Consider the following 13,363-nt stretch of genomic DNA (forward strand, 5'->3'; position numbering starts at 1 on the left):
CCTTGAGCTTATTTATAGTAGCTGTTTGAAAGTCTTTGTGTGCTAATTCCACCATCCTTGTCATTTGAGGTCTCCTTTTAACACATTTTCTCCCGTGTTTGAATTACATTTTACCACTTTGGTTATTTTTGATTGGATAGTGGACACTGTGAATGTTTCCTTGTTAAGTATCTGGATTTGGGTGTGTTCTTTGAGGAGTGTTGTTTTATTTGGGTAGGCAATTATGCTAGTTGCAGAACAGCTTGACCTTTGTGAATCTGAAGCTTTTAGAAAGCATGGCTAGAGTAGCCTTTACTCTCTGGCTAATTTAACCGTCCCTGCTACTGAGGCATGACTTTTCTTGCACCTGAATGCCAGCATGTTCAGCGAGGTATCTCTACCATGGCTGGTCAGAATCCGAGTGTCTTCCAGCCCTGTGTGAACTCTGAGGATTGTTTGGCTGACAATTCTCTGGTAGTTGTTATTTCCTCAATAGTTTTTCTTTCTTTTTTCATTGAGATATAATGGACACATAGCATTACATTAGTTTTAGTTGTACAAGCTAATGATTCAATGTTTATATATATCCCAAAATGATCACCACAATAAGTCTAGGTATCATCATACCTAGTTACAGATCTACTAGTTACTTTTAAGATCTACTCTTTTAACAGCTTTCAGATATGCAACACAGTGTTATTAAACAGGAGTCTCCGTGGTATTCATTACCCTACTGGGTTTTCTTTCCCTGGCTTTCGGAATCGCACACTAGGCTTAATATTCAGCCCTAGGCTCAAGGGAACCCCTGTGCAGATTTCTGAGCCACCGTCACTGTGTCATTGCCGCCTCCTTGGTGTCCTGCCCAGCAAATGTCAGCCACCTCAGCCTTCCAGACCTCCAGTATATTTTGGCTCCCTCTTCAGATCTCTGTGCCATTATTTGAAAGTAATGCCAGATAGAAGGTTGGGTGGGATCAGTATGAACGAAGGGCCCACCTTCTTTGGTACTTTTTTCTCTGGCATCACTATTCATTGCTGTGTATTATAAAATGTCTGAAGGGAAAAAGTGGTTTTAGATATTTTGTCAATTTTTCTGTTTTGTCAATATTTTCTATTTATAGTGGAAGAGCAAGTCCTGTACCAAGTACTGTGATGACTGGAAGCGAAAGTTCCAGATACTTTTTATATGTCATCTCACTTAATCCCCAAAAATTCTGATACCAGTTATCCCCATTGTACAGAATTGGCTTCTTTCTGTTAACTCACGTGCCCAAGATTAGGCAGCTAGCAAGCGTTAAAGAGGTGGAACAGATCCCAGTGTTACAGTTAATGAAGTATTCAGAGAAACCGTAAATGCAGAAACCCAGAGCTCTGCCCTGTGGCTGTGTCTTCCCCTCTCTCAAGCCCTTGGGCTAAAAATACTCATGGCATCATGAATCTGCTCCAAGTGTCATGTATTATAATTATATTCAGATTTTAGGACTTCGATAAAGGAGAGAGATGCTCAGGAAAGAAGGGATTGGTGGAACTGTTGAACCATTTCTTCCTTATCCCAGATGGAAAAATCCCAATTTCCCATCTCGGAAATAAGGACCTCTAGCAAACACGCTGTAGATGTGTCAGGGGTTGGACCAGTTCTGCAGTGAAGAAATTTGGAGGAGCGAATTTTTTTTCTCCCCTTTTTGTTTCCTTATTTGGATGGCATGACCTCCGGATAATGACTATCCCCTCACAGTAGAGCAAATACAAAAGTAAGTTTCCCACCAAGCAAATTTGTTATTTGAAAGCTGGAGACCACCCTCATTTTAAGCTATGCATGTGGATTATTATTTGGCAAATTATTTCCTGAATGAGGCATATTTGTCAAGTCAGCACTTAGGAGACTTGGAAACCCTTTGAAAAGCATTCCTTCAAAGCTTTGCGTTCATTGATTTGCTGCAATACTAACGCATGCTTGTTGCTTCCCCCGTTTTTCAGCAACATTGTCAAGACCATTGAGGTTCAAGGTCTTAGAAGAGATGTAAGACTTTTCTTAAAGAAAATAAATCCTTCTTTATTTCGAGTATTTAACCTTTGGTAAAGAAAGGGATAAAACTGGCATTATTTAAATGTGTTACACATGCAAAGAACTCTTTGGAGTTCTAGAGACTGATGAATGAAATATGAATTTCTTTTTTTCCCCTCTTTAACTTTGACCTGTGTTACAGTGTAAGGCTTTTCCTTTGAGTATGACTGAGATACACCTGACAAAGAAACTAAAATATGTAAAAGGCTCTAACTACATTTTTTACCTCAACTGCACAGTATTCTCTGTAGATGGAAAATAGTAGTGACTGGTACCTAAGTATCCACCCCACACCATCACTTGTCCTTTTCTTGCCATATATTAGTGATTTCAAGAAAGCCTGAAGTTCCAGGTACATATACATGCACACTTGCACATTTCCTTGAATTGACACAGTATGAATTCATCTGTCATGGCAAAGGGTGATCCTGCAGATTCTCCTTGTGAAGTTAAGTAATCCATTTCCTAACGTGGTTAGAGATGCATTGAAAAAATATGAGTGAGTAGAGTAGGGGCCAGAGCAGGTGGAATTCTTGACTTTTCCCAAATGCTTCACTGCCGAGTAGGTGAAACCCTACCACAGGGGCAAAGGCTTGCCTCATCTGGAACACAGGCCAGTGTCCTGGGGTCACGTACTTAACACCAGCTGTGCCTCTGGGCTTCGAGTTTTGCATCCCCAGACCCTGAGACAAACTTACATAGAGAGGTGATCTGGGGTCTTAAATGGATGGTCCCCAACAGGCAGCTGACTTTTATATTTCAAACTACAGTTAACAGTCGGACCCACAACCTGTGATTTCGTCCTGCATTTGGTGTGCTCTGTAGTGGTGAGGACATTCCTAAACTGAGCTTAAGTCTCTTCATTCTGTTGCCTTTATTCGTCTCAGGCATTTAGTTTATGACATTGCTTTTCTCCTTGTATGCCTAAATATTTAGAAACTAGGAACTTTCCAAAAATCAAATTGCTTAGGCTTGTTTTCCTTTATCTAGCTTTTCCAAACTCAAACGTATCAAACGTGACCAGGAAGTGATTATATAAAAATTCAATTCCTTTTTCTGATTCAGTTGCTTCACACCCACCTTTATCATCCAAGTTTTAGTCTCCTGTAAAGCAAAAGAGTTGAGCCAAGGGAAGTCAAGGATGAATATGACAGTGACTGCATCTGAAACTGCTTCTACAAACTTATTAACCTACTCATACCATCTTCAAATAGAAATACGTAGTGTAGGCTACTATCACTTATCTATACCTTTTCAAAGTAGCTGAGAAGAATATTCTTATCATTCCTCAATTATTCAGGGTCTTCTTATCATCTCCTTTGAATATTAGAAATTTTACTTCTATGACTTAGTGTTAGAGGGCTGGCCTTATTAGTAGATATGTGTCACTCTCTGGGAGTGTAATTTGGAGGCAAATTACGTGATTATCAAGATGACCCATAAGATGCCTGAATGTATTTTTTAACTTTTATAGCTCCATAAAAATAGGAAGGGACATTATCTTCTTTTCATCCCTCTTTTATAAGCATATTTTCCCTTTAGAAATTACTCAGTCTATATTCTCTTCAACCAGAGACAAAGGATTTTTTGTCATTTTCCTAATGGCCATCTTCCTGATTTTCATTCCGTTAAGTCTTTCATGGTTTCAGGGCTTTGGGGTCCCTAAAAATAGAGTAATCATGTTAACTGCTTTGTTCTTTAGAGATATAACAAACATTCATTTTGCATTCTCTCTGGTAAAGTTTAGTAATTCTATTATGTACCCAGTAATTTCAGGATTTGGGAATTCTTTTCTTCTCAGAAAAGGAAATTTTATTGTTTTAGCCCTAGTTTTATCTCTACAACTCTTGAAACTATTTCCAAACTGTTAAAAATTATCAGCAAAGCTGGGGTTTCCAAAGGGCCCCCCCAAAAAAGGGTGATCCATGCAGCGTCCATTATATGAAATGAGACATGTGCAAGAAAGAACGAGTTTTGGAAACAAATTATCTTTAGGGTGGTCTTACTTCCTGGCAGTAATCCTTTTAGAATGAGACCGATGTCTAAGGCAAAATGTAATCAATGAACACTAGATGATAATTTTTTCTTCTAGTCCATTAGTTTTGCTGAAAATTGACTTGAAACACATGTAAGCACTGGTTACAGGTGATGCATTGACTTTAAAGTTGTAAAATGTGCAAGTGGGTTCTAGAGGTATTTATAGCAAGAGTGCTTAACAGCAGATACCTTCTTCATACTCAAGACCTGTCTTAAGTAGATCAATTATTTATTATAGTAATTTTTAGCTTTGTGCGGCAGTGGTTATTAACATTTAGAAGATGTTTTTCTTGAGTTATGTGTTGGTATTTATTGTTTCAATTTTTGAAAAGTAGTCTTTACTTTATTGTACATTTAGGTTTTTAAAACCCTTTACATCTTATGTCCTCTTCAAAGTCAAGGTCTTCCAAGAAGCTCAAGTTTGAAACTCAGGGCTCGAGAACATCCTAACAAGTCTCTGCAGACCGCTCTTGTGGTTTATTCTTGGAGCAGCGCCTAAGGGCAGTGCAGCTACTGCATTTGAGTCCCCTGAGGGTGTTTATTAAAATAGATTCCTCTGCCCTGCCTCACACCCACAGAGCAGTAGTTCTGGGGTGGGGGATGGGAACCTGCCTTTTAAGCTGGCACACCCGGCCACTCCATGCACACTCAAGTTTGAGAACTGCCTTTTGGTATATTCCAGGGGCTTTGTCTTACTTTTTTTTTCTAAGATGCAGTGAAGTGTGTGCTCCTCATCAGTATCATTGATGGAGGATTGGGTTTACTTAGGCTGAATGCACCTCTGTTTATTTTGCCACCTGTGAGTCCAGATCCTTCCAATCTAAAGATATTCCCTTTTGGAGTTCCTGTCCTGGCTCAGTGGAAATGAATCTGACCAGTATCCAGGAGTATGCAGGTTCAATCCCTGGCCTGGCTCAGGGGGTCAAGGATCTGGTGTTGCCGTGAGCTGTGGTGTAGGTCACCCATGTGGCTCGGTTCTGGCACTGCTGCGGCTGTGGTGTAGGCTGGCAGCTACAGCTCCGATTCGGCCCCTAGCCTGAGAACCTCCATTTGCCACAGGTTCGGCCCTAAAAAGCGCAAATAAATAAATATAGATAGATAGATATTCCCTTTCAACTGGACAATTAATAATTCTCTTTGGTTGCTAGGTATTTATGGGCACATTGATTTGTATAATGATTCAGGGAATTGGGGTTGGGGTTGGTTTTTTTTCCTCAAGGTGAAAGCAGAGCACACTCAGCCTTAAATTGTTGGGCATTGCTATAATACGTTTGTTACTCAGTGTCAAAATCGTGTTAAATTTCCATCTATTTTTTAAGAACAAAATGGTTTGCTTGCTTGAGTCAGAAGTGTTGGAAAAGGTGTTCTGAACTTAATGTCTGTGGACAGAATTCAGGAGTCTGTGAACTTGGATGAGAAATCATTTTACATTTATTTTCACTAAGCCCTAATTGAAATATAGCATTTCCTCTAATTATGAATGTAGGTCACCAACACAGGAGTATACGCTCTCCTTGTAATTTTATCACCAGTGCCAACAGAAAGCACAGGCATTTTCATGTCATATTGTTTGTTCTTGGAGATAATCTCAAGATATTGCGTATCATATCACTGCTTCAAAATTACTATAGTTGTTAGACCAACCGCTTATACTTGTTACATAAATCTTATGCTATTATGTCACTGTTAACTCATTTTGATAGTATTTTCCAGTGCTATTGATTTCTGTTGAAATCTTATGTATTTTTGCATTTACGCATGTAATTCTGAAAAGGAATCCATAGACTTCACTAGATTGCTAGAGGACATTGGGTACAAAGACTGGGTAAGAACCCCTATTCTAGATCTTATCTAGGATCTTTTCATCCTAAGCCATTTCTCGCTCTCTCTTTTTTTTTTTTTTTTGAGATGTTTCTCTTAAATGAACTATTTTTACGATTCTTACATTAGTCTCATTTTTTTTTAACTGTAGCTGACTCCACTGGAACTCATTCTCTGTACACAACATACAAAGACTATGAGATCATGTTCCACGTGTCTACCATGCTGCCATACACACCTAACAACAAGCAACAGGTAAGAGATCCCTGTGTCATCTGTGTTTTTCGCCCTTGTTTCATTTCCCCCAGCAGCCTAAGTGGCAAGTTTGTAAAATCTTAAACCAGAATTTAGTGTCGCACCTGTCACAGCAGCAGGAAGCTTTGTACTTTGTCGAAGTAAGGAATAGCAAATGAGCTGAAAACAAATGAAGAGACACAAATTCTAGGTTAACAGCCAGCTGGATGGCTTTGTGAATTAATCATTTGCTTTTCACCCTTGGGGATTGAGGTTTTCCTGAAATCTGAAAAGAACAAGTTGCAATCATGGTGATTAAATGACTCTGCAGGGTTGCAAAGAAGACGCATGAGTAGGTGAAGTTTCATCTCAAGAGGCCAGTGTACAAAGCAGGAAAGTACTGATGTTTCATTTCAGATTTCAAAGGAGATTTCGTATACTGACTTGGAGAAAAAATCAAAATAAATGTCAATGAGATCTCCGAAAAATGTTTTTTTTTTTTTCCCTTCTTCTTCAGGAGACAGCATAAATAACAATTGCATTTGTGTACCTCATGCACAGAGTTTCTTTGAAAAGATCCAAGGCTAATGACTAAAATGTAGTCACTGAGATGGTAAAATGTAGAAACTAAGAAGTGACAGGTTGGTACAGAACAAAATGGAAACTGACAGTATTGTTTCAGAGAGTATGTGGTAGTAGTTGTTTTTTAAAAATATTTCAAAACACATGATACCAAGCTGAAATGTAGAAGAACCAGAGAGGGTGTTCCGGCCATGGTGCAGTGAGTTAAGAATCCTACTGCAGCTTCTCTGGTCACTACGGAGGCGCAGGTGTGACCCCTGGCCTGGTACAAAGGGTTAAAGGATCCGGCGTTGCCGCAGATGCAACGCAGGTCACAGCTGTGGCTTGGATTTAATCCCTGACCTGGGAACTTTCATATACTGCAAGTGCAGACATTAAAAAAAAAAAAAAAAAAAGCAGAGAACTAACAGGCTTTCCTTTCAATAGCTATTGTAAACACAGCAGTCCAGTGTTACTTCTGACCTGACAATGGACATTGGTTTTGTTATTGTCGATTGTTGTACCAACAGAACACAGGCCAGCTGCAGAATGATTCACATCCTCTTTCACAGAATTTAACAAAACATGGATGGACCCTAACACGTCATCACTTTAGGTTTGATTACATCACAGATCTCACTAACAAAAATGTTGCCTCTTAGGATTTCCAAAGTAATAAGAAATAGCTTGCAAAACAATGAATTGGCTATAAATCTGAAATAAACCTATAAAATTTTAAGGTAAATTCCCTGATCTGGAGTTTGTTGACAGTGTGTCAAGAAGTTAGAAATTCTGATTATGAATTATGCAATTTGAATTATGCAACTTCCAAGTTCTAGATTTCTCTGAGAAGAAAACATGCTAAGAAAAATATACTAAACTTACTCTGACCAGACAGTAGACAGAATTTAAGATTAACAGATAATCTTTGAAAGAGAGATAAAGGCTTTTTCTATCCGATTACTCAGCAGATAAATATAACGTGGGGAAGGGGGGATAAAAAGTTTAGTGGTTTATTTCCAACTAAATGAGTTGAAATGCGGAGGAGCAAAGTAAGTTGGCATTTAAATGGACAACTCTCTAAATTATTTAATTTGGGAATCCAATCAAGGCAGAAGTATTATGGTCCTACATCAGGATGAAAGAGTAATTGATATTGCTACATATTAAGAAATTTTAATTCTCTAGCTAAAGACTGTATTTCTTCCATGTAGATTGCCGTATGATTAGGAAAAAAACAAAAAGAACATACCTTTTAAAATATTTTTTGCAGGAATGTATTTATAAATACTGTCTTATATATAATGTGTGATGGAGAGATGGATTTATTTCTGTTTGGGTGCTTTAGTAAAACATCGATCCATATTTTTAAAGAAGAATAACACTGAATCAAAAAGGCAATAACATCATCTATGCAAGACTGACACAGACATAGATTGCATTTGTGTTTGGTGTGTTGAAGATCCTGAGTTGATATTTGATAATGGGTATATTATATTCTTAAAGCAGTCAGTACAGAGCAGCCTTTATTTCTGTAACATCTGGTATCATGTTTAGAAATGAAGTAAACAGCCTCATTGGAAAATGATTTGGGATGCTTTTAAATTCCTCAAGTAAAAGTACATTTCCTGAATGTTCTAACTCCCAATTCTCAACCCTAATCCAAAAGGCTATTGTTTGTCCCAGCTGGCAGCCAATACCAGCTCATTGATTTTACTGGTATGAAAACTGTGTAAGTTAAAGTCACTGGAGAATATTTTTTTAAAGGTTTATAAATGCAGGCTTATGTCTAATGGATAGTTTATGTAAATGTCATGTTTAGTTGTTTTCCTCCTCATAAGAGTCTCTTTGTAATAAATATGGGTACTACAAATTCTGGTGAGTTTTTCTTCACATGATTGAATTAAACTATCTCATAATCCCCTCCTGGAGAGGCAGTGACCAAGGATGATTTAGAGTGCCTGAATTTGAAAGCCACCTTTCCAAAACACTGTCTAATCTGAAACAGAAGGTGGTCTTAAGCAGCTTTCGCTGTAATTAAAGAAACTATTTAAACCTGAAATTTAACCTGCTTTAAGGCTGTTTTGACATTCCAGAATATTATTAATTTCTACATTCCCAGCTTGTGCCACAAAAAAGTATTATCAGAAAACACCTTAGCCACATTTCTTTAAATGAAGCTAATTAAATCGGAACATAAATTGCGTTGTAATTACTTCAGCCGTTCTCATCTCTAAAAAAATCTTCCCGGTGGCAAGTTTCTTTCTTATATGAAAATGGAACAAAACTGTTGTTATGGAAACTGAGGATTTGGAGATGCTGGGACTTGGCGTAATATGCTAGATGTTGGTTAGATCTATTTGAATGGGCTATAGATTTTATGCAAATTTCAGAATTTTCATTTCCACATTCTTTCTTGGAGGAAATGATAAGACAGGTTGAAATCGTGATGATAACTCTAGATTACCTCCCCTAATAAGGTCCAATTAATAATGAATGTTTTAAATAAAGTTACATAAGGGAGTTGGGAAGGAAAAAGAGGGTTGTCATTTATGCCTTTCGCTTATGTCTTCTTTTAGCTTCTACGGAAGCGGCACATCGGAAATGATATCGTAACGATTGTTTTCCAAGAGCCTGGAGCACAGCCATTCAGCCCGAAAAACATCCGATCCCACTTTCAGCACGTTTTCGTCATTGTCCGGGTTCACAACCCGTGCACGGACAGCGTCTGTTACAGGTACTGCTTCCAGTACTGGCTAGATGGGCCCAGGCAGGTGGTCCCACAGAAGGCCCCCTCCAGCTCTGGTCTCTAAAGTGGCAGTGCAAAGTCTTTCACTATTTATATCTGCCTTTAAACTGTGCCCGAGGACTGCTGAACTTACCCGGTGACATAACCTGATGGCATCGACAGTCCCCAGACATGTTGGTTGGACACCTGCCGTCTCCATTCGCACCTCCTCCTCAGGTGGTGCCCCCCATCCATGCCATCTGGTCACCAGCTAATTACTCACACTGCTAATTATATTTTGCTCTTGGCTTGGCCAAAGCAGAGAAGAATGATGATAATCAGTAGGGAAGAAGGGTTTAATTTTTTTTAATTATTATTTAAAAAGCCCAAACCTTTGCTTGGGACAGACTTAATTCACTCTACCATTTCTGACAGCAGTCCTAGAGGCATTTCTATGCTTTGTTAAGCATTTGGTGGAATTGTTTCAGTGTCCCTTGTTGACCTAGTCTCATGGGTATCAGAATTCAAGCGTCTGCCTGCAGAGGCCTCTGCAAGAATTCTGGAGGGGGTTGGTGTTGAAGAGAATAAGAATCTGTGCCAAGAAGATGTGCAGGGATATTCCAGCATTAATCAGATGTCCTCATAGGAATCCATCCTTTCAAAATAGGGAAATTTGTCATAGTTTTCTGTCCCTAAAACTTGGAAGATTGGATTTCGTTAATTTTGGATATGTATTTTTTTTTTGGTATAAATATAGCCACCTACACAGAAAGTGGCCAACGCAGACTGATAATTGGTTAGTTGTGAGAAGTACAATGTTTTAATCCCAGGTGGAATGCAGCTTAATTACAGGAGTAAGTCAGCAAGTTCAGAGAACAAAACAAGTCTAGGGATCTAAAGAGGTTTATTTTCTCTTAAAGTATTATGAAGTAGAGTGAAAAATGTGTATCAATTTTGAGATAAAATGCAGGTCTTCAAACAACTTTCATACCTATGATGTTTTCTCATACCCAAGCCCTTCCCCAAACTGCTAGAGGTGTGAATTTATCTGCTTCATTAGATGTACTCTGGTGGGAAAGCTTAGAGACGCATTGATTTAAACCCAGTTTATTTAAATATAACTTTGTCTCTCAGTGATGTAGTTAGAATAATTCAGCTGCTTTTCATCTTTAAAATCTCTTTTCCCAACTTTCTCCGCTGTGAACACTCACATTTACTTACTGACATCAACTTGGTACTAAAGTGTGGAAAGTTATTTCCTCAAAGGAGTGTCTTGCTGTGTAGAGAGTTGTGGGGTCAGTACAGGCTAAAGATATAAGGAACGTTTAACTGAGAAAATGGGATTCATTGTGTGGTTTGAAGCACAGATGGTGAAGTTCAGTGAGAAAATGAGAAGCCATTCTGGGAATCGAGGGTGGCCAGTGGCATAGATAGACGTATAGATACAGGGTGGCCAGTGGCATAGATGGACGGATAGATGCAGGAAGGACAGTGGAAAGAAGTCCAGTAAGAAGGCTGTGCTGTCGAAGGGTGACTAGGCAGTAGAGGCCCTTGGAAGGCTAGATCATCACATAACAACATGGTATAAAGCAGTTTTAGGAAAATTTAGCCATTGTCACCAGGCAAGGTAATTTTTATATAAGCACAAATTTAGAGCTGCTGCTGCTTCTCTCTTTTTTTTTTTTAACCAGTTCTTTATCAGAATATTCTAGGTACTATTCTAGGCTCTAGAATACAATAGGGGAACAAAGGAAAAAAAAAAATCCCTGGGCTGAATATGGAAACGAGGCTCTGAAATAATGTGTGTTATATCTCCCTGGGGACTTGAAAGTTTATACAGGAAAAACTTAACCAATTCAAACTAATTCAAAAAGCCAGTTAGCCTCGAATAGTAGACATAGCCAAGAACTCAGAAATTAATCACTAAGTCTGTGTACTAGAGTTTAGGCCTGTACCCAATCAGTGGGCCTTCTGGTGTCTACTATTTTATTTGTATCATTACAGTGAGTTTCATTTTTCCAGTTGATAGATCAGATGAGAAGCAACAAATCAAAAAGATGAGCGGATTAGTGGCAAGGATGTTCTGAAAGCATCAATTGAGTGCTTACCAATAAAGGGGATGCAGGAAGACTGTTCATGTTAAAGGTACAGATTCAATCAGCATAGCAACCTGGGGTCATTTGGTTTGGAAGCAAACAGCCAGATATACTCCACTCACTCCTAAGGGCCTCACTTTGTAAAAATACACTGCAAGGAGTTCCCGTTGTGGCACAGTGGTTAACGAATCCGACTAGGAACCATGAGGTTGCGGGTTCAGTCCCTGCCCTTGCTCAGTGGGTTAAGGATCCGGCGTTGCCATGAGCTGTGGTGTAGGTCTCAGACGCGGCTCGGATCCCTCATTGCTGTGGCTCTGGCGTAGGCCGGTGGCTACATCTCCGATTGGACCCCTAGCCTGGGAACCTCCACATGCCGCGGGAGTGGCCCAAGAAATGGCAAAAAGACAAAAAAAAAAAAAAAATTTTATCCCCATTTTTTTTTTAAGCTAGTAAATGGGAAAAAAAAAAAAAAAAAAAGCAACAACCTCATGAATGCGTGGATCTAGGCATTGATCACCAAAGGCTACAGATGTGAAAAGACACAAACGTGTATCTCATAACGGAAGACTACACCCCATCTGTGAATTAGCCTCATCCTCTCTCCCCACAGTTGAATGTGAATCTGATCAAACCTCTTGAGAGGCCAATTTGCAGGAAATATAAGAGTCCAGAGAAAATGTCTGTATTCAGCAAAATTCAGGCTCTGGACAACTCTATGTGGCAAATAGCCCTGTTTCTCCAACAAATAAATTACAGGAAATAGAAGTGAGTGAGAGAAGTAGAGCAGCATTAACAGAATTTGAAAATTTAAGGTAAAATTGATTAATTGTAATGGGTGGGCCTTAGGATCAATCTAGTTCAGACAGACTGTGAAAAAAATCTTAGGATATCTCACACAATTGAAAATTAGAACTTTGACTCACTTTGCTGTACAGCAGAAATTGATGGAACATTGTAAATCAACTCTACTAAAAATTTTTTTTCAAAAAGAATTATTGTTAATTTTAAAACTAGTATAATGATACGTGGTTGGACCTCTCTTTGAAACAGATGTTAAATTGTGATCGGTCACCATGTTTAGGAAGGTAGAGAAATATATGTTACTCCTCTCAGAAAGATTTCCATATTCAGCAGTTCCTGTGTCATAAGTGCTGAGAGGAGTTTGTATGATGTAGTGTAAAAAGCGCTTGGAATCAGACCAGACTGAAATCTCTCAGATCTTAAATTTCCCTGACTGCACAGTGGGAGGTTGCTTGGCATCTACTTAAAATCCTGTGCATAAAGTATCTGGTGCAGGCAAGGAGTGTGGTGCATGCACACGACGTGTCCATGACCATTTTCTCTGCTTCTCTTGGATAAAAAGAAACAAATGTACAAGCTTTAGGGGAAAAAAAAAATTTGCAAGTGGGTCAAGTGGTGAAAATTTATTTTGAGAAGTCTGTTCCAGGCCCTCATTAATCAGCATCCCTGTTGCCCAAGTGTGGCTGACCTTTCTAAGACAGCAATCTGAATCTGTCACTCTGTGCTGAAAACCATTTAGGGAAACGTTGAGACTTCCCAGCATAGCCTGCATGGAGTTCTTCAGATCTGGCCTCTCTTGTCTCTTCATGTCCTGGCACCTCACCCACCCCCCAGCCCCACCCCTGCTGCTGTGTGGAGCCCCTTACAGCCCCTCCCTCTGCACATGCTGCCCTCCAGGCAAGAATGCCTCTGCTCTTCTCACACACGTCCCTGCCCCTCCATCCCCTGATGAACTCCGATTCCTCTTTTCTCTGGGAGGCTCGCCCGACCTCCCAGGACTGGATAAAGTACCTTTCCTGGGGGTTTCCAGTAGCACCCACAC

The 13,363-nt window shown here is 39.4% G+C and overlaps 1 protein-coding gene across 10 annotated transcripts in view; it reads left to right on the top strand.

The window, feature by feature from the left end:
- The window catches only part of SIPA1L1 (signal induced proliferation associated 1 like 1), a 380,227-nt gene that overhangs the window by 278,323 nt on the left and 88,541 nt on the right, over positions 1-13,363 (top strand). For all 10 annotated transcript variants that reach the window (XM_047795415.1, XM_047795405.1, XM_047795408.1 and 7 more), the window contains 2 exons: positions 6,053-6,156; positions 9,276-9,433. In XM_047795415.1, the coding sequence (XP_047651371.1) occupies positions 6,053-6,156; positions 9,276-9,433 (262 nt within the window). The remainder of the gene's footprint in view (positions 1-6,052; positions 6,157-9,275; positions 9,434-13,363) is intronic.

The sequence above is a fragment of the Phacochoerus africanus genome, chromosome 9, assembly GCF_016906955.1.
Source record: "Phacochoerus africanus isolate WHEZ1 chromosome 9, ROS_Pafr_v1, whole genome shotgun sequence".
NCBI lineage: Eukaryota > Metazoa > Chordata > Mammalia > Artiodactyla > Suidae > Phacochoerus > Phacochoerus africanus.